The 27,635-nt window shown below is 37.6% G+C and overlaps 1 protein-coding gene across 7 annotated transcripts in view; it reads right to left on the bottom strand.

Annotated features, from left to right (window-relative positions):
• Positions 1 to 667: 667 nt before the first annotated feature.
• AP4E1 (adaptor related protein complex 4 subunit epsilon 1) overlaps positions 668 to 27,635 on the bottom strand; it is a 98,272-nt gene continuing 71,304 nt past the window's right edge. For 5 of the 7 annotated variants that reach the window (XM_009429123.5, XM_001169245.6, XM_063794948.1 and 2 more), the window contains 6 exons: positions 22,430 to 22,553; positions 12,953 to 13,208; positions 8,699 to 9,256; positions 7,310 to 7,500; positions 5,386 to 5,543; positions 668 to 4,066 (listed from right to left, as the gene is read on the bottom strand). In XM_009429123.5, coding sequence (XP_009427398.1) covers positions 3,906 to 4,066; positions 5,386 to 5,543; positions 7,310 to 7,500; positions 8,699 to 9,256; positions 12,953 to 13,208; positions 22,430 to 22,553 — 1,448 coding nt within the window. In that variant the 3' untranslated portion in view covers positions 668 to 3,905. Of the gene's footprint in view, positions 4,067 to 5,385; positions 5,544 to 6,201; positions 6,402 to 7,309; positions 7,501 to 8,698; positions 9,257 to 12,952; positions 13,209 to 22,429; positions 22,554 to 27,635 lie in introns of those variants that run through there. The other 2 variants (XR_010151687.1, XM_054667532.2) reach the window with 2 other exon arrangements.

Below are 27,635 nucleotides of genomic sequence, written 5' to 3'. Positions count from 1 at the left end.
GCAATCATTAACCCTGGCCCATAGGGCTGCAGGCCACCCCTCCCTTCAACAGCTCCCTTCTTTTCAATTACTACAGTGAGTGTGGTGCATTTAAACTTCCTTTTTGACTTCAGTGCCCCAAAGATGGAGCTTCAAGTCTCAGGGGTTTTTTTTCTTCTTATACACTGTAGCCAACAAGAGACACAAATCAGTGGAATTTAAACTCCATTTCTGATCTAGCTTTGTGTTTTAGGATACATGAGGCAGAGATGGCCAGCACACTCAGATTCTTTGGTCACTAAGTTTCTAATTGATTTACTGTGTTTCTGGCATCTTCAGACATCTACAAAGAAAGGCATGATGGAAACAATGCTCTGCTTTAAATGCTCTGGTCAGCCTAAGGTGAAAGCAGGAGATATGGACAGGCATCCTGAGAATCAATCCATGCTATAATTTGTCTGAAGCCCACAAAGTTCTCTCTGACCATCATACAGAAAGAGAAATAGCAATATCTTTACTTTTAGCCAACGAGACAAGATTCTTTGGGGGCTGTAATGAAAAAATCATTCTTTTCATCCCATTCTAATTGCTCCTGCTCTTTTTAGCTGATGTCTACCAAATTATTGTTTAAATAATATTACTTATTATTCAGCTACTTAGTTAATAAAGAACATAGACCAAAAAACAGTGCAGATCACTTTGTATTTATTACATTACTGAACTTTTTCAAATGACAGAATTCAACTCCAAAATAAAGTAATAAATGCCTATTAAATAATTATTCACTTGTATTTTTCTCTCCTAAAATTTTAACACAGCAAAACATCTTAAAGACGTGTGAATAGGTTCAGTGCACTCTCAGTGGCTCACAATCATGAGGCAAATACCACATTTATCCATAAAAATATAAGATAAACAGATCAATATTTTAAAATATTGCTGACATAAAAGGAAAAAATAAAATACTACACTTTTACCACAATTATTTTGGTAGATGATAGTAGAATATTGTTTAAAATAATGCTCCTCTACAGGACACATGCTGTGCTTGGTATACTTGGCACATTAGCAGTTGGTAACTGCTCAGCTTCCATCTGCAGTTTCTCTAGCAGGAGCCTTACTCAGGCCCACTTTCAAACCCTGAGCTCTGATCTGCCTGCCTCCACAGGGACTATTCTGGTACCCTTCTTCCTCTGTCTACTCTTAAGGCTTTTCTGTCTTCCCTTATATTCCCCCAGATTCACACTTGCTGCCATCTCCATTTTCAGCAAAGATGCCTGGCACAAAACTCACAAAGCTGAGCACCTCCTCCATAGCTCTTACCCCAGATGTTGTCCCTTCACTGACTAAATTATGACTATTAGGTAAAGAGAATGAATCTACCCACAAAAATAATTTGGCCGGGCGCAGTGGCTCACGCCTGTAATCTCAGCACTTTGGGAGGCTGAGGCAGGCAGATCACCTGAGGTCGGGAGTTCGAGACCAGCCTAACCAACATGGAGAAACCTTGTCTCTACTAAAAATACAAAAAAATTAGCCGGGTGTGGTGGTGCATGCCTGTAATCCCAGCTACTAGGGAGGCTGAGGCAGGAGAATTGCTTGAACCTGGGAGGCAGAGGTTGCAGTGAGCCGAGATTGCACCATTACACTCTAGCCTGGGCAACAAGGGTGAAACTCTGTCTCAAAAAAAAAAACTCCCTACTTTACAGTCACATCTCCTGCAATGCAAAAATAAAGGTTGGTGGACACCTGATTTACAACTTAAAATATTCAATGAGTTTAGACAGAATATATACTGCTCTGAAGTTCCTTAAAATCTATTTTTCTATTATTGTTTTTAAAATCATAAAAATATAAAAACTGTAAACATTCTAATAAACATTCCAGTGAAACCCTGTTACACTACTTTTTATTTAGTGGGTCAGCAAGAACAAAAGTGACACCATGTTCCTTTGGGCAGACCCAAAATCATGCTCCCAGCCCTAAATCTACCATTACATGTCTCCCACCCATTAGACAGCTCTGTATGCCAAGCATGTCTCTCACGACAACTGCAGCTACCACTCATGAATACACCCTGTAACCAAGCAACAGATCTCCCTGGTAGCTGTCCATGTGCTCTCAGCACCTTACACCTATTGCTTCACACTCGACCTAGCCTCAGTAACTAGGCAAACATAGGGAAGTAAGGACACAAAAAATTGGAGCACCTCCTTTGTGACATGCTGCATTCCTTTGCAAAGTGAGAAGGCACTTCCTCTCTGTCAGAGTCACAGCAGAATTAGGTAAGGGGCGAGGCATGCTGCTGACAGAGGTAGGAATAAGGAGGGAGCTGATAAGGCTAGCTACCAGTGTCCACCGCACCCCTGGAGTCAGCACACTCATTTCATCATGACACTACTGAGAGCCTGGGGATGAATCTGATCTATTCAAAAGGAGGAACCTATTATGCAAGAAATTCCAGTCACTTATGACTCTTGTAGCAAGGCTTCACTGTATGTTTTTAAAAGAATAAAATTAAGATGTTATATATTTTTTAATGAATAACTTAAAAATTAATTGAGAAAGAAAATACTGCTTTTGTTTTTAGGGAGGAATACTCGACACAAATGACTAATGAAATCTATTAGATCTGGAGAATCCCCTTAGCTTCTTTATCAGCCATGATTAATGAGATAACCTAAAATCAGAATTCCTGACCTGGGTGATTAACAGTACCAATTAACCAGAGTATTAACTGCAATGACTTAAAATTGTATTACCTGAATAGTCTCCATGGTGAAGTGTCAGAAAAGGTGAAACAATAAATATTTTCCACAGCACCATAAGATTTTATAAAATACTATTTCAGTTAATGTACAACCTCAAGATTTTGGTCCATCATTCATATATAGGCTTAACCTCTTTTACTGATAATAGTTCTGACAGAGGCCACACAGGCATAACTATAACATGAAAATGATATATTTTACTGAAGAACCTGTATGTTATACTTAGTCTCTGCTTCAGCTATATCCATTAAGTACTAGTGGATTCAAAGGCCAGGAAAAGATAGTTTTGCCATTTATACTCTAATCACAAATTTTCATTCGCCAAAAGGACCTAAGTAGTAACCAACTAAAATATTTGTCGTAACTAAAAAGTCATTTTTGTATCTGTTTGCTTTGTTACTGTGTGCTCTTATGGGTTTTGTTTCTATATGATATTTTGAAAATGGCTCTGAGTTTTCAAAATAAGAATAGAGTGATTTACTTTGAATTTTAAAATAACTCCAAGTGGAAAACAGACAAATTTTATAGCCAAACAATCTGAAATTATGTGTAACAGTTATCTATAATAAGAAATAGATCACAGATTGGATCCCCTCAATATCCAGCATGCTCATGGATCTCCTACAACTGTTAGTGTGTGCTATGCCAACTTAGTTCAACACTGATCTAAGCAAAACATAATCGAAAATATTGACTTCCCTACCAAAAACCATACACTACATTCCAAAGCCAAATATGAATTAAGTTTGAGATTATCAATTTCATGTCTCCCTTCCATTTAATGCAGAAAACTGAGACTTGGCTTTATTACAAATTAGCTAGCACTAGAGTAAACGTGCTATAAAATTATTTATAACAAAATAAATATTTTCAGTCCCTCTACACACTAAGTGATATATAAATCATTAGCAGTTTATAACATTAGCTTAGGTCACTTTTTGAGGGACCTAAACATACTGTACAATCCTGAGTTAAAGGTTAGGGATACAGTTTTGGGGATCTTTCTTGACCAGGAATCATAAAGAAAACATATAAACCACACTTGTAATAATCCCCATTTTCATTAGAAGTACCATGAGTTCTTTTTACTTTGGTAAATAAGTTTATCTATGTAAACCATTGATCTTGATGGAGTAAAATTTAGCAGGGCTTCTGCTAGGATCCCTCCATCACCTTTTGACACTGATACAGTAAATAGTCAGGAAGAGTAGAACAGGAGGATCTGAACCACAGGGCTAATATATCTGCATGAACTCGGCAATGCAGTAAGCAGGGGATGGATGGGAGCAGCTGACAGGCCAATAGCCCTTCATTGCCTAAAACAAAACAAAAGTGAAAAATGATTTAATGCAAAAGGAGTTAAACAGACATTCCTCCAAGAAGATACACAAATGGCTAATAAGCACATGAAAAGATACTCAATATCACTAACCACTAAGGAGACTGCAAATTGAAACCACAGTGAGATACTATACTTCATACCCATTAGGATGGCTAATATTAAAGAAAAAAACAGATAATAACAAATGATGATGAAGACGTGGAGAAACTGGAACCCTGGTACATTGCTGGTGGGAATATAAAATGGTGCAGTTGCTGTGAAAATGATATGGTGGTTTCTCAAAGAATTAAATCTAGGCCAGGTGCAGTAGTTCACGCCTGTAATCCCAGCACTTTGGGAGGCTGAGGCGGGCAGATCACTTAAGCTCAGGAGTTCTAGACCTGCCTAGGCAATATGGTGAAACCCCATCTCTACTAAAAAATACAAAAAATTAGCTGAGCATGGTGCCACACACCTGTAATCCTAGCTACTCGGGAGGCTGAGGCACGAGAATAGCTTGAACACGGAAGGTGGAGGTTGCAGTGAGCTCAGATCGCACCACTGTACTCCAGCATGGGTAACAAAGTGAGCCTCTGTCTCAAAAAAAAAAAATTAAATCTATAATTATCATATAATCCACCAATTCCACTTCTGGGTATATAACCAAATAAAGAACTGAAAGCAGGGACACAAACAGGTATTTGTATAACCCTGTTCATAGCAGCATTACTCACCATAGCCAAAAAGTGGAAGTAACCCAAGTATCCATTTACAGACGAATGGATAAACAAAATGTATCACATTAAAATTCGGACACATTCTACAACATGGATCAACCTTGAAGATATTATGCTCAGTGAAATAAGCCAGATACAAAGGGACAAGTATTGTATGATTCCACTTATATAAGGTACCTAACACAGTCAAGTTCATAGAGACAAGAGGTAAAATGGTAGTTGCCAAGAGGTGGAGAGGAAGGGGAAAGGCGGAATTAGTGTTTAATGGGTATAGTGTTCCAGTTGAGGAGGATAAAAAAGTTCTGAAGATAGATGATGGTGACAGTTGCACAACAGTGTAAATATACTTAATGCCACTTAACTATATGTTTAAAAATTGTTAAAATGGTATATTTTATGTATGTATATTTTCCAATAAAAAATTATTTAATACAGTCTGAAAAACACATTCAACTGAAAGACAGTCATAATAGGAAATAAAGCTCTAAGAAATCTGATACTTGTAAGAGTTGATTTGTGTTCCAATTATAAGAAAGCTCCTATAAACACAGAATAGCCTTTTTATAACTCTACGAACCTATAATCTCAATAATATGGAGTCTTAGTTTCTGTTGCAGAGTCTTTAGTGCAGAAGGAAGTGCAGCTTGAGATTCTGACATTTTTACATTTTGTTTCACGTCATTTGCGAAGGATAACCAGAGTTTCCCAAAGTCATCACTTGAGATTTTTAATGGTCTGAAAATAATTTTTAAAATTAGATATATGTCAAAAACAGTGAAATGATTCTAAACAAACAAATTTCAAATGCCTCATGAGAATAAAACATAATCATTGTAAATCTGGGTCCATAAGATTTATGTCTTTAAACCAAATATGCTAAAAATGGTTAGTATCATCCTCCAACCTGATGAAAATACTGAAAGCAGGTATATTATTAAATTTAAAATATCATTTCAATAAATCACTCAGTTATCTCTCTTTCTACTAGTCATTCCAGTAAGATTTTACCAAGTAATTTCATAAATCATTCAACTATAATACAGAACTTTTCTTTCATATTTACTTTGAATTTGGGGATAATGGGATACTCTATCAAAGTTATGAAAAAGAACATGAATACAAAGATCTAGCACCTTAAGTAAATTAGACCAAAAGAAAGAATTTTAACAAACACATTTTTTAAATGGTTCAGGAGACCTCCACAATCACACAACGTAAGTTTTTTGAAGGCTGGATTTTATCCTATCAGCACCACAGGCATACAGTACTGTAATAGACTGACAGTTATGTTATTACTAAAAGACTTTAAAGAATGGGCAAAGCTGGGCATGGTAGCCCTCGTCCCTAATCCCAGCACCTTGGGAGGCCGAGGCAGACAGATCGCTTGAGCCCAACAGCTTGAGACTAGCCTGAGCAACATGGCAAAACCCTATCTCTACAAAAAACATAAAAATTAGCTGGCATGGTGACATATTCCTGTAGTCCCAGCTACTCAGGAGCCTGAGGTGGGAGGATCAATTGAGCCTGGGAGGTCGAGGCTACAGTGAGCCATAGTGTGCCACTGCACTCCAGCCTGGGTGACACAGCAAGACCCTGTTTAAAAAAAAAAAAAAAAAAAAAGAATGAACAAAAACAAGAGCATTGTATTGTAACAGAAGTGACATGTGGAGGTTAAAAAAACATATAGAGATATTCATCGGTATTCTGCATTCTGGGTTCAGGCAGCCTTCATATTTTTAATGTTCAAAAACAGTACAATACATTTATAAAACAAAATTAGAGCAGGTAAGATATTGTTTTCCATTATTTTGGTAACACTGTACAGTGCCTAGTATAATGGTAAAAACTGCATGTTTAATAAAAGTTTAATAACACATCACACTCTGGGGACTGTTGTGGGGTGGGGGGAGGGGGAAGGGATAGCTTTAGGAGATATACCTACTGCCAAATGACGAGTTAATGGGTGCAGCACACCAGCATGGCACATGTATACATATGTAACTAACCTGCACATTGTGCACATGTACCCTAAAACTTAAAGTATAATAATAAAAAAAAAAGTTTAATAACTATGTCGAGCAATTTTCTTACATTTCTCTAAAGCTTAACAAACAAATTTTATGAAATAATTGAATAAAATACAAATGAGAGAAACTTTTAAAAGCCATGCAGAATCTTCGGAGTTATTTAGTTTAAATAATACTTTTTCTCACAAGCTTTTCCAGGTCACCAACCAACTCCAACCTAAATCAGGTCTCTCATTATAATCCCTCATTGTACCACTTATTTTCTCTTCATAGCACAATTCATAATTACATATGTATTTATGTAATTGCTCCATGTCTCCTCCATAGACTAGAAATTCCTCTAAGGTAGGAACTGTGTGTAGTTTTTAACTGTTATACTCCCTAGCACCCAACATAGTGCCTCCATCCAGAGAAGAGGTCTAAAAAATAGTTGGTGAATTAACAACTTGAATTAACATTTCACAAAACATTTACCTAATGAAATCTAATAGTGATAAGTTTACAGAAAATTCCAGCTGAGCAGAATGAGTGTCCATCATATGATAACTAATAAAACCAGTAAGATTTCCTTCTGTAAAAGGTTTTTCTATCTGCACACTATATTGAAAGCTTTTGGTGCTTTCTGCTTCCATTACAGGCAAACAGCATCCAGGTTGCTCAGTCACCTGCAAATAGAAGTAATAAAAGTGTTGAAGAAGGAAGGGATCAATACAGACTATTACATGACTACCAATTTTCTATTTAATTGAAGTGGCACAAATCATACTAATATGGGAAGTTAATAACAAACTACATTATGAAGATGACTGGTAACTTCACTTGAGAAAAATTCACTAGAACAGATAATGAAATAATAATTGTACACAGGTCAAAATTATGTTAACAAATGGCATTACAGTTAAAACTGTAAATGTCCTGGCTGGTCCTGGGTTTTTAAAGATAGGAGAGTTTTCAAATAATTTTTAAAAGAACTTAAATATAAATATAAATACAAATACAGATGTCATCTATTCTCATTCTCTACCCTCAAGCTTTGGTGGTAGAGTTAAAGGAACTGGGAAGGGTTTGGTCTGTTTTTTTAAGTTCCACAGGTGATTCTTTTTTTTTTTTTTTTTTTGAGATGGAGTCTCACTCTGTCACCCAGGCTGGAGTGCAATGGTGCAATCTTGGCTCACTGCAACCTCCATCTCCCAGGTTCAAGCAATTCTCCTGCCTCAGCCTCCTGAGTAGCTGGGATTACAGGTGCGCACCACCATGCCCAGCTAATTTTTGTATTTTTAGTAGAGACAGGGCTTCACCATGTTGGTCAGGCTGGTCTCAAACTCCTGACCTCGTGATCCACCCACCTCAGCCTCCCAAAGTGCTGGGATTACAGGCGTAAGCCACCGCACCTGGCCCCACAGGTGATTCTAAAGCACATCTAGTATCAGGAATTTTTGCTCTGGTCAGTGGCCCAGACAATATCCCATTCAACACATTCTAGCTCATAGAAGAAACTGGGCCAGTTTTGTGGAAGATAAATATACTGGTCAAATCTCATTATAAATCCACCAAGGACATCCATACAATAATGCAACTAAACATACTTCCAGCAATCACAACGGCAATCTGTTAGAGCTAGGGAAGAAAGAGAACTGATGTCTGAGCACTTGGTATATAAAAATAAATTGGTGAGAGAAAGAAGTAAGCAGTATACACATTTATTCTTCAATATCCTTACTCCTTAATCTTCTACTTTGCTAAATAATTTGAGAATTTTGTTTTAGTGTTTATGACAAAAGTGAAGGAGACATTTAAAGAGCACAGGAAAAGAGAACACAAAATACACACTGAAAATAAAATAATAATACCTTTAAATTTTACCTTGAAATTTTCTGCAGGAAAAATTTCTAAGTCAGCACTTTTCAATTCCAAACCACTCTTATTAGTGACTGACCAGACCATCAATAAACAATCATCTTTCCAAATTTTATAAGAAGACACTGATATAGTTTCATTATTACAGACTTCCATAGCATTTGAGTGCATGTATTCAGTAGTTTCTTCCAAAAAAGATGAAGCTAAAGAGCTTTCCTTGGCAACTGAGGCTGCAGTAGATTGAGGAGGGTGAAAAATTTCCATGTTGTTATTAGCAAACAATGAAGGTGTAGACAGACTACAATATGAGAATTTCTCAACCAAGGGCAGTTCTGTGAGTGACTCAGAATCCAAAAGTTCCGAACTGAGAGAAAATTTCTTTAATTCCTTGTCTCCTGTATCGTGCAAAGTATTCGAATAATAATCATCTTCATATGCCACATTTGACAAAGAACTAAAGGAAGAACAGGTCATATTATGAGTACTGGTTGTTTCGCCACTTTTAGCTTCTTTGACTTTTGATTTCCTTCTGAACTTGTGAGAGACAGTATCTGCTTTTCCCAGCTGCAAAAATAAAACATAATAATATAAAAAGAAATCATTCTACTAGTCATGAGTTTTAAACATTCATCTATAATTTCAAATCGGCAATATAACAATTTGCTAAGGTTCTATCTATAAAGAATAAATTAGTAAAGAATCAGAGATAAATAAAATGTTAAGCCCTAAAATCCTGACAGCTATATAACTTTGAACTATTAGCTAAATCTTATTTCTCATAAAAAACACATGGAATCCGAAAAAGAAATAAGGTCCAAAAGTCAGTCATGAACAAAAAACTTGTTAGATTTCAGAATACTAGAGTATAGAACTGAACAAATTAAAAAGCAGTGAGAAACTTCACCATTTTTTGAGTTGCCATAGTTGTTCTGTATAAGCCTAAGTTACTCTTGAATGCAGGGATGACCCAACCTCTGTTTTAGTCATCTATAATAATCATGATTTCATGGCCTGTAAGTTAGTAAGTAGAAAGAAAAACTGGTTTTACCTCAAGAATTAACTGGCAGTAGCTGACTGGAACACTCAGCAGGAAAGAATTCAATAACTGACTAGTGATGTTTGCCACACATTCAGGAGATAGAATGGCAAACTTGACATCGTTGGTCTAAACTTTCTGAAGAATGGTCTGTGAATCTATGTAAGAGGAGTGATGGTTCAAGTGTTCCCTTGCCTCGCAAAGTTCTATTTAGAATCAGTGCAGCAGACTGGCACTACTCTCCACCTCCACTCCCCCGGGGGGCTTTGACACTACACAGCATCCTTTACATGATTCTAGTTGACCAGAATTCTAGTTCCCTTTTCTTATCTTCTCTGTCACTCTCCTCAAGCCCCAACACCTTCTTCCAACTCTGAACAGATGATTTTTGTCTCTTACCTCCAAATTCAGAAGTCACCAAATAAGAACTAACATTTTATTAACACAAAAACAAGGGGGCACAAAAACTACTGTAGTTATTTTCGATAGTTACTAATAACTATCAAATAGTAGTTATTTTCAGTAGTAATGGGACTCAAGGTAGATGTGTATTAGAGGTCAGGCATGGTGACTCATATCTGTAATCCCAGCACATTGGGAGGCTGAAGCAGGTGGATCACTTGAGGCCAGGAGTTCAAGACCAGCTTGGCCAACATGGTGAAACCCCATCTCTACTGAAGAAAAAAAAAAAAAAAATTAGCCAGGCGTGGTAGCGCATGCCTGTAATCCCAGCTACTCGGGAGACTGAGGCAGGAGAATTGCTTGAACTTGGGAGGCAGAGGTTGCAGTAAGCTGAGATCGTGACACTGCACTCCAGCCTGGGTAACAGAGCAAGATTCTGTCTCAAAAAAAAAAAAAAAAAAGATGTATATTAGACTGCTTGTTACTGTCCCCCAGGTCACTGATGCTCTCTGTTCCTTTTTTCTTTTTTTGGTCTTTTCTGGTCTTTTTTTTTTTGGTCTATGTTTCATTTTGGATAGTTTCTATTACTTTGTCTTCAAGTTTAATGATCTTTTCTTCTGCATTGTCAATCTGTTATTATTCAGAAGCTATACATGCCAGAAGACACTGTAGTGACATCTTTGTTAAAATGCTTGAAGAAAAGAAACAGTTTAGCACTGCATACTCAGAAAAAAATGTCTTAAAAATGAAGGTGAGGCCGGGCATGGCGGCTCACACCTGCAATCCCAACACTTTGGGAGGCCAAGGGAGGCGAATCACTTGAAGTCGGGAGTTTGAGACCAGCCTGGCCAACATGGTGAAACCCCATCTCTACTAAAAATATAAAAATTAGCTGGGCGTGGTGGCACATGCCTGTAATCCCAGCTACTGGGGAGGCTGAGACAGGCGAATTGAGGCGGAGGTTGCAGTGAGCCAATATCATGCCACTGCGCTCCAGCCTGGGTAACAGAGTAAGACTCTGTCTCAAAAAAAAAAAAAAAAAAAAAAGAAAGTGAAATAAGCCAAGGGTGAAAAAAATAATAAACCTTGGCCTTTCTAAAGTGATATAAAAAATTAATTCAAAATGGATCACAGACCTAAAAATAAAAGCTAGTTAAAATGAAATACATCAATAGAGCCTTAATGTATGAAACTTGAGAACGCTAAATGTAAGAAAAATCAGTAGGGAACAGGATTTCTGAAGAAAAACAGCCATCCAAAATGAGGCATGACACAGAAGGAGCACATTCAGTTAGTCCCAATCCTGTCTGCTTTGCCCCAGTATCAGAGGAAGGGTCGGGGCTGAGAAGTGAGAGGATACATGCTAATTTTATGTCATTGTTAACTGTTCCTCCTTCTTTATGCATCTAAGTTACAACACAATTCCTTACGGAATTCAGGGTCTCATAAAACAGAGAAATACACTCCTTTTTCTACTCTTCAGTGATAGCTGGGTGGGAATGAGGGGGAATTATAAGGGGTAAGTCAAAAAGGATTTAGCATCATTAACAGAAAAAACATCTTAATAATATTTCTGATTTCAAACTCACCACAAAAAATCTAATATCACCCTGAATGTTCTCCTAAGGAAAAAATCTAACTGAAAGCTATGCACTTGTTAAATAGGCAGGAATACTTCTATAACAGCAATGAGGTTCACAAACCAGGGCTCCATGAGCCTGGGTGTAATCTGACTTTGGTGTGCTCTTACCAAGCATTCCACTGGTACCCACCCTCTCATCACAGCCTGCCAGAACCACTCAAAAACCCAAGATCAGTAACTTTACTGCTGATCTGCAAATGTCAACTCGGAAAATATTAAGATACATTAGTTATTAATATTTTTAGGCTAAATCTGTTTTTTCTTAAGAGAAAATATCAAGTCTGACAGAAATGGGATCTAGACTGGTGAGTCTAGAAAAGAAAGAGACAAAGATAAAGAGTACATAGTATGGTATACCATCTGGCCTGGTACTGACAGGAATGAAGGGGAAATTTCACCATGGGAGGAGGAGGATGAAAGACCTGGGATGTCACTCTAATCAAAATTTTGTACAAGGTGGGTTCATTAGCCACCAAAAGGAGGGTACATTACATGGTATTCTCAGATGCTCAAAAACAGCACCTGTCCTTCACTCCAACTTGTCATTCTTTTACTATGAAAATAATTTCTCAGTATAAAAAGTTTAAAAATCATAATCTTAATATCTGAATATAATTATCATTTTTGTATAATTCCTTTCAGCCTTAGGTATAAACAAGGTATAAATAAAACTTCATACTCTGTACTTTTTGTTTAATATATCATTTAAGTATTTTTTCATTTTACAAAGCAATATTATTGATCATTCTTAGAGCTGAATAATGTTCTGGGAGAATACAATTTATGTAATACAATTTTGAGGAGTACTTTTTACAAAGATGTATCAATACTGTTGAACGATTATTATTCATCCCCCTTCCCTTTGAGAACTGCCCCGTCCACCCACAGGGGTGAGAGTGGCTGTGGTCATACCTGTAACCTTATTTGGAGCCTGACCCTTGTCCACTGACTGGGCTACAGAGAACACCTGACTCAAGTTGAGCCAACTGCATTTTCTCTTTCAGGAATATAAAAAGGTGTGTCATTAGTGGTTCTGGAGCTGGGAAATGATGGTGAGTAAGAACTGGGGAAGCCACTTTTCACTATACATATAGACGACAGCCAGGAGCTTTTATAGAGCCAGTTTTTTTTGTACAGACAGATGACAAAGATTCTTACAGGAATAGAACCGATTACTTACCAGGTTGATTGTACTTTCTGATCCTAGACCAACAAATAATGATGATGCCAGCAGCTGCTTTTCTTTCTCCTCTTTAGATTGGGTAAGAACTTGAGATTGATCCTTTTTAGTTATAGCTTGATCTACATTCTCCATTATACTCTCTTGAGGAACAGGCAGAGCTCCACTTTCATCACCAGTTTTGCTTTCCTTCTTGGGAAGATAGCCTTCTTTCCCCCATAATTTCTTTATACCTTCCAGCTTCAAGCTATTTGTCCTAAGGAGGTTGATAATAAAATCAAGTCAACTTAAATAACTGCTAATAGTTACTTTCTTGAGGCATTCTTTCAAAACATATCAATGCCCATGGCCTTTTAAAAACAACTGTCACATTATATTCTATATACCAGAAGTAAAACCTCGATCTCTAGATTTTATTTTAGTTATAGCCAACATCCCTCCACCCTCCAGTCAAAGGATTTGATTTAAGGCTGCAGAACTCCAGACTTAGTTAAAAATTTCAGAGCATTTAATTTTCACTTAACTGCTTAAGTTATACAAAAATAGAACTATTGTAAATCAGTTTCTTTCCTCCACTGACTTTTCAAAAATACCTTTAATTCTGATGGGTTAAAGATGAGAAATGATTGAAATTTCTTAGCAATATGAAGGAATTAAACCTATATAAATTCATTAAGTAAAATCCTGTTAAAAGCAAAAACATCATTCAAATTTACTCCTATGTATAAATTTACATTTTATTTTTTCTTTAGTTTTACAACCCAGGAAACATAAATTCAAGTTGCCCTGAATACATGCTCCCCATAAATTTACTTTAATCCAAAAGGTTTTTCTCACTATGCACATAGCAACATTTTCAACTATTATTAAGTGTACTTTTATCAAAATGCAATGAAGTTTTATCTAAAAAAGAAAAAAGTAAGATTTTGGGAAAAAGCCTGAGGCTGACAAATTTTTACACCTGAGTTGAAAAAGAATTAAAATATTGTTTAGGAGCCAGGTGTCCTACCCAAAAAGCCTAAACAAGGCATCTAGGCAGTAAGTCCAGGGCCAAATTTAGAATCCTAATGTTGTCACAAAAGTTGCAGTTGTGAATCTGGAGTGACTAATAAGTGAGGGCTAAAATAGCCAAGGATCATCTCTATTATTCTCATATAAGAGCTATGTGTCCATTAATTAGTTTGATTGTGGTAATCATTTCATAATGTATATCAAAACATCACATAGCACACCTTAAATACATACCAATGACCCTTGAAAAATGGAGAGGGTTGGGGCACTGACTCCTTGTCTTGTCAAAAATCCACATGTAACTTTTGACTCCTCCAAAACTTAACTACTAATAGCCTACTGTTAACTGGAAGCCTTACTAATAACATAAACAGTCAATTAATACACAGACTAGTATCTATATATATTTTATGTATTCCTGACAATCTTATTGTTTCTTAATTTTTTGATATTCCTAGGGTACATGGTTTGTTGGAAAGTTTTTTCAAATTGTCTCAAGTCTGAAAAACTTTTTCCAATATATTTATTGAAGAAATCTGTGTATTAAGTGGACCCACACAGTTTAACCCATATTGTTCAAGGGTCAAATATACAATGTTTATTTGGCAATTATATCTCAATAACACTGGAGTTAAAAAAAAAAAAAAAAGAACTATGTGTCCTTGGCACTTGACTTATTTAAGCATCTCTGTCATGCTCCAAAATGGCATTTTAAAAACATCATTTCTACTACAAGATGAGTTGATCATGAAATGAACAAAAAGGAAGACTCACAAATATTTCTACTAATTATTATTAGTATTGAAATTGTTGGAATCATGATCAATGTGATTTTGAGCCCAAAACAAAACAAAAACAGGTAATTACACTTCATACTGAGTGAAGAATTAATGCTATTAAGAAGTAAGTAGCTACAGGAAAATTTGAATGTTAATAAAAAATGCCCTAAAGGGAATTGGTTCATTCCTTCTCAATGATTTTTACTGCTGAGTATCCCTTTACAAATATCTTCATTTCCCCCTTTCTTCCTCCAGGTTCTAAAAGAGTTTTCTAAAGAAAAAAAAGTTATATAATAAACCTCTTAGACAAAAATTGGTTGTACTTGCCATAAGCAGATCCCAAGTGGTCATGGGAACCACTAAAATAACTCCTACCATTTCTAGAATAGAATTCTCAAAAGAAGCACCTCTAGGGAATTCATGAATACCCACAATAGTATTATAGTATCTGTATACTCCCTTTAACCAAAATATTACATTTACAAAAAAAGAGAGAACAAGTCCCTAAATTTTACTAATCAATGATTTAAATAGTAGTTTAACAACAACAACAAAAGGCTGATGTGGAGGACAATGGGCTGCTCCATCCGGATCTCTCTTCAATGAAGGACTGTTGACCAGCTGTTGGGAGTGCTGTCATCTCTCAGCCCCTTCAGGGATTGCCTGAGCTGCAGAGGGCTACTTCACGCAAGATCACACCCCTTCCAAGGCAGCCTACATCCAGTGATGGATGAATGGAAGTATAAAGTCCTTGCCATCCATCTCGGTCCAACTCAGCACAACTCTGAAGGGTCATTCCAGCTCCAGAGCTCCCCGTGGGGTCAGCAGAGGTTGTCACTGGCAATGCATTGCATCTTAACTTCTGCCCAAACCTGCTTCTTTTTCCTTCCTTCTATAGATGTTGATCCCAATGACACTCCTAATTATTCTGCATACTAAATGCCATCACAGAATGTGCTTCCCAGGGAACTCAATCCACAACTGGCAAAAAGGGGCAGGAGGTACAAAAGGAGCCTAAAAGGAGCCTCAAACTATTTTAAAGATTTTTCTTATTTTCTTATTTATTTCATCTGCATACATACTTATGATCGACACAAATATTCTGTTAAGCATACATACAGACCATCTAAAAAGTGGGAAAATATGGCCAGGTGCAGTAGCTCACACCTGTAATGCCAGCACTGACGCTGAGGCAGGCGGATCACTTGAGCCCAGGAGTTCAAAACCAGCCTGGCCAACTTGGCAAAACACTGCCTCTACTAAAAACATAAAAATTAGCAGGGCATGGTGGCAGGCGTCTGTAATCCTGGCTTTGAATGTGTACTCCACATTCGAAGTCTGAGGCATGAGAACCTGGGAGAACCCACTAGAACCCAGGAAGCGGAGCATGCAGTGAGCCAAGATCATGTCACTGCACTCCAGTCTGGGTGACAGAACGAGACTTGTCTCAATAATAATAATAATAATAATAATAATAATAATAATAAATTAAATAAATAATAAAAAATGGGAAAATACATAAGAAAGCAACATAAGGCCATTTCATATAAAAAATATGCTTCTTAATTATATGAAACATTAGAAAAACAATATTTTTAAACATGAGTCATCTTTGCCTGGATTTTGACAATACTATTATATAATACATGGTTTTCTATGGTGTGCCCTTGTATTGTTTTTATTCAGACCATTCAAACATAGATGTAAATTCTGACCAAGTAACTAACCTTCAAAAGACTAGGGATGTACTTTAACTCAGCTCTAGGAATTCCCATTTGAGACAGGGTGCTGCCAGTTAAGAAATTATAAATTAGATTTGCTACTACTTTATTCTCAGGTTGCCAGGGACTGTAAAAGAGCAACTGTCTTCCCTCTAAGATGATTCACCTTGCCAATTACTATGTTCCTCTTCTGAAATAATGTGTGAGCTGAGGTCCTCTTTGGAAACAAATTTTAAATTCATCCCTTATCTTCCATTTCACAATAATGCAGGATATATTATATAATTCCTTAGCAGTTTTGCCAAATGTCATTTCTCTGAGGGTAGTAGATGTATATGTATGGCATTTACAAGGCCCTGTCACACCCCCCAGATCCTAGTTCAGTGCTATAGTAGTAGATGCTGGCACCTGTTGTGCAGGTAAAAGTGTGTAAGTTCCTCCCTGGGTTTGAAGGGTTCCTGTCTCTTTCCCTTGTCCCTTTGGTCCCTGTTTGGGACACTTAATTGCTGTCACCTCCATCATCAAATGCCCACAAACAATATCTGCTCCCCATGCTTGGAGTACCAAAATTAAATATCTGGGAAAGAAAATAAGGAGGTTAACAGAGCAGGAAAAAAAAAAAGATAAGAAAAAGAATTTGAACTCATGCCATTTCATTCAACATATTCTACATTCCTCGTGATCTATTATTAGTATCTTTCTTCTGATAAATACTTGTAACCATTTCATTGAACAACAGACAAATGTAAGGATGAACATAAAATAAGATGACTGATTTCTTAATAAATACAGAAGAACTCAAAATTCAAATGTCATCCTTTAAAGTTGTCACTTTTGAGATTTTATCACATTTATTCCAACAATGCGGCCATTACTTAAAACATTTTTAACTCTATTAGACACAGCTTCTTCCCAAACAAGAAAGCCATTTCCTTACTTTATTGTCGCATTAGAATATTGATCAAAATTATACAGATTGATCACAAATATTATCTGGTAAACTCACCTCTTGGGTAATGAAGACAATGATGGTAATGACAATCATTATTAATAACAGCAACTACCATTTATCAATCACTTACTATGAACTGGGCTGTACTATGTACTTACAAATGTCATCTCATTTTATTCACTTAATTATGTTTCTAAAGGTAACTAATTATGTTTCCAAAATCAAAGTATACCTAACAAGGATGAAATTCAGCTCCAAATAAGACATTTTAGCAAATGCTTACCAATTTTCAAGGTGGCTGGAAAGAAACTCTGAAAGCATTTTGAGCAAAATATACAGCTTCCATAGGTGACTACGGATGGTCCCTGACTTACAATAGTTCAATTTAATGATTTTTTGGCTTTACAACGGTGTGAAAGCAATAGAGTTTCATAGAAACCATATTTCAAATTTTGAACTTTTATCTTTTCCCAGGCTAGCAATATGTGATAGGATATTCTCTTGCAATGCAGAGATAATAATGAGCTAATACAATAATAAATAGGCTGGGCAGAGTGGCTCATGCTTGTAATCCCAGCACTTTGGGAGGCCGAGGTGGGTGGAGCACTTGAGGCCAGTAGTTTGAGACCAGCCTGGCCAACATGGTGAAACCCATCTCTACTAAAAATACAAAAAATTAGCCAGGTATGGTGGCAGGAGCCTGTAATCCCAGCTACTCGGAAGGCTGAGGCAGGAGAATTGCCTGAGCCCAGAAGGCAGAGGTTGCAGTGAACCGAGATCGTGCCACTGCACTCCAGCCTAGGCAATAAGAGTGAAATTGTGTCTAAAAAAAATAATAACAATAAAATAAAATAATAAACAATAATGGGCCAATGATCAGCAGAACTGAGTTCTAGACATAGATCTGCTGTTTGGTAGATCACTTCTGACTTATGATATTTTCAATTTATAATGGGTTTATCAGAATGTAACCCCATCATAAGTTGAGGGGCATCTGGCCTTCACTGGGTGACCAACTATATGGCTTCCTCAGGTGAAATCAATCACCTTATTTTATGTTCACCTCTATATCTATCAATGTTCCAATGAGATGGTTACAAGATATATTTATCAGAAGAATGAGGAATGTAGAATGATATGTTAAACATCAACCTGGATGTATAAATTCTAATATGCTTCTAAATATATATATATAATATGTAGCAATAACACATATTATTACTACGTATAAAGCTTGTACACATTTTATGCTGTCTTGGAAGGTAGATAAGCTCTTAAAGAACATACTGTACAATATAAATACCTTAAGAGCAATAAATAGAAACCACTGAAACAACAGCCCATACAATTTAGCTTTTAAAAACTTTTCTAAACCATTATATTAAAACACATTGTCACAAGTGTGTCTCTCCCTTTGAAAATTATGTGAAAACCTAGTTGGAAGTAAAGCACTCCTCAGCAAATGTAAAAACAGAAATTATAACAAACTGTCTCTCAGATCACAGTGCAATCAAACTAGAACTCAGGATTAAGAAACTCACTCAAAACTGCTCAACTACATGGAAACTGAACAACCTGCTCCTGAATGACTACTGGGTACATAACGAAATGAAGGCAGAAATAAAGATGTTCTTTGAAACCAATGAGAACAAAGACACAACATACCAGAATCTCTGGGACACATTTAAAGTAGTGTGTAGAGGGAAATTTATAGCACTAAATGCCCACAAGAGAAAGCAGGAAAGATCTAAAATTGACACCCTAACATCACAATTAAAAGAACTAGAGAAGCAAGAGCAAACACATTCAAAAGCTGGCAGAAGGCAAGAAATAACTAAGATCAGAGCAGAGCTGAAGGAGATAGAGACACAAAAAACCCTTCAAAAAATCAGTGAATCCAGGAGCTGGTTTTTTGAAAAGATCAACAAAATTGATAGACTGCTAGCAAGACTAATAAAAAAAGAGAAGAATCAAATAGATGCAATAAAAAATGATAAAGGGGATATCAACAACGATCCCACAGAAATACAAACTACCATCAGAGAATACTATAAACACCTCTACACAAATAAACTAGAACATCTAGAAGAAATGGATAAATTCCTGGACACATACAGCCTCCCAAGGCTAAACCAGGAAGAAGTTGAATCTCTGAGTAGACCAATAACAGGCTCTGAAATTGAGGCAATAATTAATAGCTTACCAACCAAAAAGAGTCCAGGACCAGATGGATTCACAGCCGAATTCTACCAGAGGTACAAGGAGGAGCTAGTACCATTCCTTCTGAAACTATTCCAATCAATAGAAAAAGAGGGAATCCTCCCTAACTCATTTTATGAGGCCAGCATCATCCTGATACCAAAGCCTAGCAGAGACACAACCAAAAAAGAGAATTTTAGACCAATATCCCTGATGAACATCGATGCAAAAATCCTCAATAAAATACTGGCAAACCAAATCCAGCAGCACATCAAAAAGATTATCCACCATGATCAAGTGGGCTTCATCCCTGGGATGCAAGGCTGGTTCAACATACGCAAATCAATAAACGTAATCCAGCATATAAACAGAACCAAAGACAAAAACCACATGATTATCTCAATAGACACAGAAAAGGCCTTTGACAAAATTCAACAGCGCTTCATGCTAAAAACTCTCAATAAATTAGGTATTGATGGGACGTATCTCAAAATAATAAGAGCTATTTATGACAAACCCACAGCCAATATCATACTGAATGGGCAAAAACTGGAAGCATTCCCTTTGAAAACTGGCACAAGACAGGGATGCCCTCTCTCATCACTCCTATTCAACACAGTGTTGGAAGTTCTGGCCAGGGCAATCAGGCAGGAGAAAGAAATAAAAGGTATTCAATCAGGAAAAGAGGAAGTCAAATTGTCCCTGTTTGCAGACGACATGATTGTATATCTAGAAAACCCCATCGTCTCAGCCCAAAATCTCCTTAAGCTGATAAGCAACTTCAGCAAAGTCTCAGGATACAAAATCAATGTGCAAAAATCACAAGCATTCTTATACACCAATAACAGACAAACAGAGAGCCAAATCATGAGTGAACTCCCATTCACAATTGCTTCAAAGAGAATAAAATACCTAGGAATCCAACTTACAAGCAATGTGAAGGACCTCTTCAAGCAGAACTACAAACCACTGCTCAAAGAAATAAAAGAGGATACAAACAAATGGAAGAACAGTCCATGCTCATGGGTAGGAAGAATCAATATCGTGAAAATGGCCATATTGCCCAAGGTAATTTATAGATTCAATGCCATCCCCATCAAGCTACCAATGACTTTCTTCACAGAATTGGAAAAAACTACTTTAAAGTTCATATGGAATCAAAAAAGAGCCCGCATTGCCAAGTCAATCCTAAGCCAAAAGAACAAAGCTGGAGGCATCACCCTACCTGACTTCAAGCTACACTACAAGACTACAGTAACCAAAACAGCATGGTACTGGTACCAAAACAGAGATATAGACCAATGGAACAGAACAGAGCCCTCAGAAATAATACCACACATCTACAACCATCTGATCTTTGACAACCCTGACAAAAACAAGAAATGGGGAAAGGATTCCCTATTTAATAAATGGTGCTGGGAAAACTGGCTAGCCATATGTAGAAAGCTGAAACTGGATCCCTTCCTTACACCTTATACAAAAATTAATTCAAGATGGATTAAAGACTTAAATGTTAGACCTAAAACCATAAAAATCCTAGAAGAAAACCTAGGCAATACCATTCAGGACGTAGGCATGGGCAAAGACTTCATGTCTAAAACACCAAAAGCAATAGCAACAAAAGCCAAAATTGACAAATGGGATCTAATTAAACTAAAGAGCTTCTGCACAGCAAAAGAAACTACCATCAGAGTGAACAGGCAACCTACAGAACGGGAAAAAATTTTTGCAATCTACTCATCTGACAAAGGGCTAATATCCAGAATCTACAAAGAACTCAAACAAATTTACAAGAAAAAAACAAACAACCCCATCAAAAAGTGGGCGAAGGATATGAACAGACACTTCTCAAAAGAAGACATTTATGCAGCCAAAACACACATGAAAAAATGCTCGTCATCATTGGCTATCAGAGGAATGCAAATCAAAACCACAATGGGATACCATCTCACACCAGTTAGAATGGCGATCATTAAAAAGTCAGGAAACAACAGGTGCTGGAGAGGATGTGGAGAAATAGGAACACTTTTACACTGTTGGTGGGACTGTAAACTAGTTCAACCATTGTGGAAGACAGTGTGGCGATTCCTCAAGGATCTAGAACTAGAAATACCATTTGACCCAGCCATCCCATTACTTGGTATATACCCAAAGGACTATAAATCATGCTGCTATAAAGACACATGCACACGTATGTTTACTGCGGCACTTCACAATAGCAAAGACTTGGAACCAACCCAAATGTCCATCAATGATAGACTGGATTAAGAAAATGTGGCACATATACATCATGGAACACTATGCAGCCATAAAAAAGGATGAGTTCATGTCCTTTGTAGGGACATGGATGAAGCTGGAAACCATCATTCTCAGCAAACTATCGCAAAGACAAAAAACCAAACACTGCATGTTCTCACTCATAGGTGGGAATTGAACAATGAGAACACTTGGACACAGGAAGGGGAACATCACACACCAGGGCCTGTTGTGGGGTCGGGGGAGGGGGAAGGAATAGTATTAGGAGATATACCTAATGTAAATGACAAGTTAATGGGTGCAGCACACCAACATGGCACACTTGTATACATATGTAACAAACCTGCACGTTGTGAACATGTACCCTAGAACTTAAAGTATAATTAAAAAAAAAAAGAAAATTATTTGAAAACCACTGAAACAATAGACCTCTTGAAAGTTATCCTAAAATAAGCAAATAATGACCATGATGATATGAGGCAGGAGCAGAAGGCAAATGGAACGCTAAAAGACATTTAAGCACTCCCATAACCTCCATTTTAATAAGAAATGAACTTACTCTTTCAGTCCTGTCTCAGCACTATTCCCAGATACATCTGAACCAAGAGAAATGCCAGCAGGAGACTGTCGTCCAGTGAAGCCAGATGAAGAAAAGGAGAGTCCATATGGTTCAAAATTGAGAACTAGAATTTTAAAATAATAACAGAGGTTCATATTTAAAACTAAGCAAAAAACTGTCAAAGTTACCATTCACTACCACAATAATTCAAGCCCGGAATCTAATAGCCATTTTTAAACTCTAAAGGACTTTGAGGATGATCTAATCAAATATTTACAGTAATAAATCAACTACCATTTGGTAAATGTCTACTGTAAGTCTTCATATTACTAGGTGATTAAAGACAAACTATCCTTTATTTTTACCTTTTTACCTCCCTTGGAAGCTAAAAAAAAAAACTCAATTAGGAAAGATAACTGATAAACCAAGTCTACTGAAAAACTGCTGCTCCCATGCAAAAATGTTTAATGAGTTATAATGAAGCGGTGACCATGTTTTGCTGAACAAACTGCTCCTGGGTACATTCTCGTACCAAATGGATTGATAGAGTCCTCAACGTAAAATCTCCCTAAGGTTAACACAGATTCTGATTCCTTTTAATCTGTATAACCTAATTAATTCAATAAGAGCCAAGAAAATTCATGTTGTTACTGTGGTAGGGCAGATGCCAATATCCACTCTCCCTTTCTTTCTATGTAATAAACCCCTCAATTCTTACCTAGATCATGACCACCCATTGACATTTACAAACACCTTTGTCATATGACTGAGGTCTAGCCTATGAAATTATACACATATTTTGTTTGCAACTTCTGGAAGGAGTCCTCCTGGAATAAAAGACAATCTTTCTTCTCCCCCTTTCTCTTCCCTGCTGGCTAGACTGCAACATGATTGCTGGGGCATAAGCAGCCATCTTGGATCATAAAGTGGAACACCAAAGATGCCAGAACAGCAAGAAAGGTGAAACTTGGGTTTTTTAATAATCATGAAGCCATCATCAACCCTACATTGCCTACTTCTGGATTCCTTTAATGGGAGAAAGCAATAACCGTCTATCTTGTATGAGGTCCCACTTTGTTTCTTTATTTTTTAATTGGCTAATTCAGCAAGCCTAATCTTAACTGACAAATTTTGAACAGTCTAGATTATAGAAAAGGACCTTTTTAAATCATAAAAAGTATCTTAGAAAATATTGTGTCAACTTCTGTAATTACTATTCTCATTTTACAAATGAGGAAACTGTGGTAAAGAGTTTGTCCCAAATTACAAAAAATAGAAAATGACAAAGCCAGACATGAACTCAGATATTCTAGCACCAGAGCTGTACTCTCAACTATTATAGTATATGGCCTCCTCCAAAGGAAATATCACCTATTCCAAAGAATGCTAAATAAATGCTTGTTAGTTACCTAAATAAATGATACAGAAGAAGAATCAATGTAAAAAAATAATAATGATGGGCTAATGATCAGGAGAACTGTGTTCTGGACATAGCTTTGCTGTTAACTAGGTATATGAACTAGATCTTCATTTCTTCATCTGTAAAGTGAAGAATTCAAACTACGTCAACAGTTTCCATATGCTGATCTGATAACGAGGATCAGGCTTACTTCACTGAATCTCCCAAGGACCTTTTTATACATATAGCCAAGCTTACAGAGATTCAGATATAGAAGGAATAGGAGTAGGGCTCAAAATAAGTCTCATTTTTTAAAAACTCTTTGTGATTCTGATTCATAATCATGTTTGGAAACCACTTATCTAAATCTTTTGAAGGTCCTTTCCAACTAGAATATCCTCTCATTTTAAGTTTTTTAATCATCTAACTTAATCATAGTCCGTTTTATGTTGCTATAAGACAATGCAACATAACAGGTGATTTATAATGACCAGAAATTTACTTGGCTTATAGTTCCAGAAACTGAGAAGTCCAAGAGCATGGCACTGGCATCTGGTGAGGGCCTTCATGCTGCATCATCCCATGGTGAAAGGAAAGCAGAAGGGAAGATAGTGCAAGAGCAAGAGAGGGCTGAACTTCCTTTTTTTTTTTTTTTTTTTTTTGAGATGGAGTTTTGCTCTTGTTGCCCAAGCTGGTGTGCAATGGCATGATCTCAGCTCACCACAACCTCCGCCTCCCGTGTTCAAGCATTTCTCCTGCCTCAGTTTCCTGAGTAGCTGGGATTATAGGCATGTGCCAGCATGCCCGGCTAATTTCGTATTTTTAGTAGAGACGTGGTTTCTCCATGTTGGTCAGGCTGGTCTCGAACCCCCAACCTCAGGTGATCCACCTGCTTCAGGCTCCCAAAGTGCTGGGATTACAGGTGTAAGCCACTGCATCTGGCCCGAACTTGCTTTTTTAATGACCCACTCCCATGATAATGATATAAATTCATTTGTGAGGGCAGAGCCCTCGTGACCTAATCACCTCTTATTAGGTCTCACCTCCCAACACTGTTTCACTGGGGATTGTTTCCAACACATGAACTTTGGAGTACACATTCACACCATAGCATTCTGCTCCTGCCCCCACAAAATCATGTCCTTATGATGCAAAATATATTCATTCCATTACAAGTCTCAAAAGCCTTAACTCATTCCAGCATTAACTCCAAAATCCAGAGACATCTAAATCAGATATGGGTGAGACTAAAAGCAAATTTCTCTCCAGCTGTGGGGCTGTGAAATTAACAAGTTATGTGCTTCCAAAATACAATAGTGGAGCAGGCATAAAGTAGATATTCCCATTCCAAAAGGGAGGAATAGGCCAGAAGAAAGGGGTAAGTGGTCTCAAATAAGTCCAAAGCCCAACAGAGAAATCAACATTAAGTCTTAATGCTCCAGAATTATCTATCTTGACTCCACGTCCCACCTTTTGGGAACACTGGGGCAGGAGTTGGACACTCAAGGCCTTAGGCAGCCCCACATCTATGACAAAGTCCTATGACTTTGGGGCTCAGTCCACCCAGCAGCTCTCAGGGGATTGGAGTCTCACGCCTGCAACTTTCCCAGGCTGATGCTGCAAGCTAGTAGCATCAGTTCTGGGGTCTCAGGAGTGACCCCACTCCCAAGGCTCCACTAGGCACTGCCCTGGTGGGGACTCTCTGTGATGCCTCTGATCCTGTATTTCTGCTCAGCATTGCCCTAGTAGGGGCTTTCTGTGATGGCTCCACACCCGTGACAAGTCTCTGCCTAAGCCCCAGGGAGTCCACGACATCTTTTGAAATCTAGGTGGAGGACGCCATGACCCCACGGCTCTTGCACACTGTGCACCTACAGAATTAGCACCACATATGCCACCAAGGTTTATGGCTTGAATCTTCTGGAGTAGCAGGTCAAGCCACACCTGGGCCCAATGAATGGCTGGAGCAACCACAGAATGCTGTACCAGAATGCAGGGAGCAGAGACTTGAGGCAGCTCTGGGCAGCAAGCCCATGAAGGGTACCCTGGTCATCCCCTGAAAGCATTCTGCACTCCCAGAGCTCGAGCCTGTGAAGAGAAGGGCAGCCTCTGAGATCTCTGAAATGCCTTTAGTGTCACTCTCCCAATGTCTTGATGATCATTTCTATCTGTAATAACCACCTTAGCAGACAGTCACTTGACCAGATCCTTGGCCTGGTCTCCCAAATACATTTTCTCATTCTTCACATGGCCAGGCTGAAAATTTTCCGTCTGTTATGCTTCTGTTTAATTATAAATTCCATCTTTAAGTCATTTATTTCCTCTCATATCTTACTGCATGCACTTAAAAGTAGCCATACAGCTCCTTCAATATTTTGCACAGAAATTTCTTCCACCAGATATTCTAGTTCATCGCTCTTAAATTCTGTCTTCCATAAAGCCCTCAGGCATGAAGAGACATAAATCATCCAAGATTTTTGCCACTTTATAAGAAAGATGGCCTTACTCCAGTTTCCAACAAGATATATTCCTCTTTCCTGTCTGGGATCTCATACACTTAATGAACTTAGAGATTAAGTACACTTAAGTAACTTAGAGATAAAGAGACAGTGAAGCCCATATTTCTAACAACTTTCTGATCATGAACACTTAATAATCTCTAACTTTCAGATTTTCCCTATAGCTCTCCTCTTCTTCTCAGCCCTCATCAGAACTGCCCTTAATATTATGTTTACGGCAATCTAATATTTTCCTAGCCTGCTCCTTTAAATTCTTCTGCTCTACTCATTACCCAGTTTCAAAGCCACTTCCACATTTTCAGATATTTTTAATAGCAACAGCTTCACTTCTCAGGACGAATTTTCTATCATAGTCCATTTTATGTTGCTGTAACAGAATACCACAGAATGGGTAATTTATAATGAACAGAAATTTATGGCCGGGTGGTAATTCCAGCACTTTGGGAGGCCAAGGTGGGCGGATCATTTGAGGTCAGGAGTTCAAGACCAGCCTGGACACTATGGTGAAACCCTGCCTCTACTAAAAATACAAAAATTAGCCAGACATGGTGGTGGACGCCTGTAATCCCAGCTACTCGGGAGGCTGAGGCAGGAGAATTGCTTGAACCTGGGATGCGGAGGTTGCAGTGAGTCGAGATCATGACACTGCACTCTAGCCTGGGTGACAGAGTGAAACTCCGTCTCAAAAAAAAAAAAAAAAGAAAAGAAAAAGAAATTTATTTGGCTCATTGTTCTCCAGGCTGAGCTATCTAAGAGCACGGCATCAGCATTTGGCAAGGGCCTTCATGCTGCATCATGAAGAAGACAGAATGGCAAGAGAGTATGAGAGCAAGAGAGGGCCAAACTCACTTTTATAACAACCCACTCTCATGATAATGACATTAATCAATTCATGAAGGCAGATTCCTCATGGCCTGATCACCTTTTTACAGTCCAATTTCTGAATACCATTGCAATGGCAATTAAATTTAAATACGGGTTTTGACAAACACATTCAAACCATTGCACTTACCATCCAACAGTGGTATCTTTTTAATAGCACCTGTGACAGTGAGTCATCCAGCCACTGCATTAACACTTCCAGTAACAGTGAATACCTCAAGAAATGTTTTCTATGCACATTAAAGATAAAGAGTTTAAACCAAAAAACAGAAAGAAGCTCAAAATTAGAGGTACAAAGTTTGAAAGTAGAGAGAATAAAACAGACATGGAAAGGAACAGTATTTGGAGAGCAAGCAGAAAAAAGTATCAATTCCAAGTCAAAAGAATTAAGATTATCATCTAAGGA

Source organism: Pan troglodytes, chromosome 16 (genome assembly GCF_028858775.2).
Source record: "Pan troglodytes isolate AG18354 chromosome 16, NHGRI_mPanTro3-v2.0_pri, whole genome shotgun sequence".
Taxonomy (NCBI): Eukaryota; Metazoa; Chordata; class Mammalia; order Primates; family Hominidae; genus Pan; species Pan troglodytes.
The sequence above is the reverse complement of the archived record's forward strand: the minus strand, read 5'-3'. Positions and strand labels throughout refer to the sequence as shown.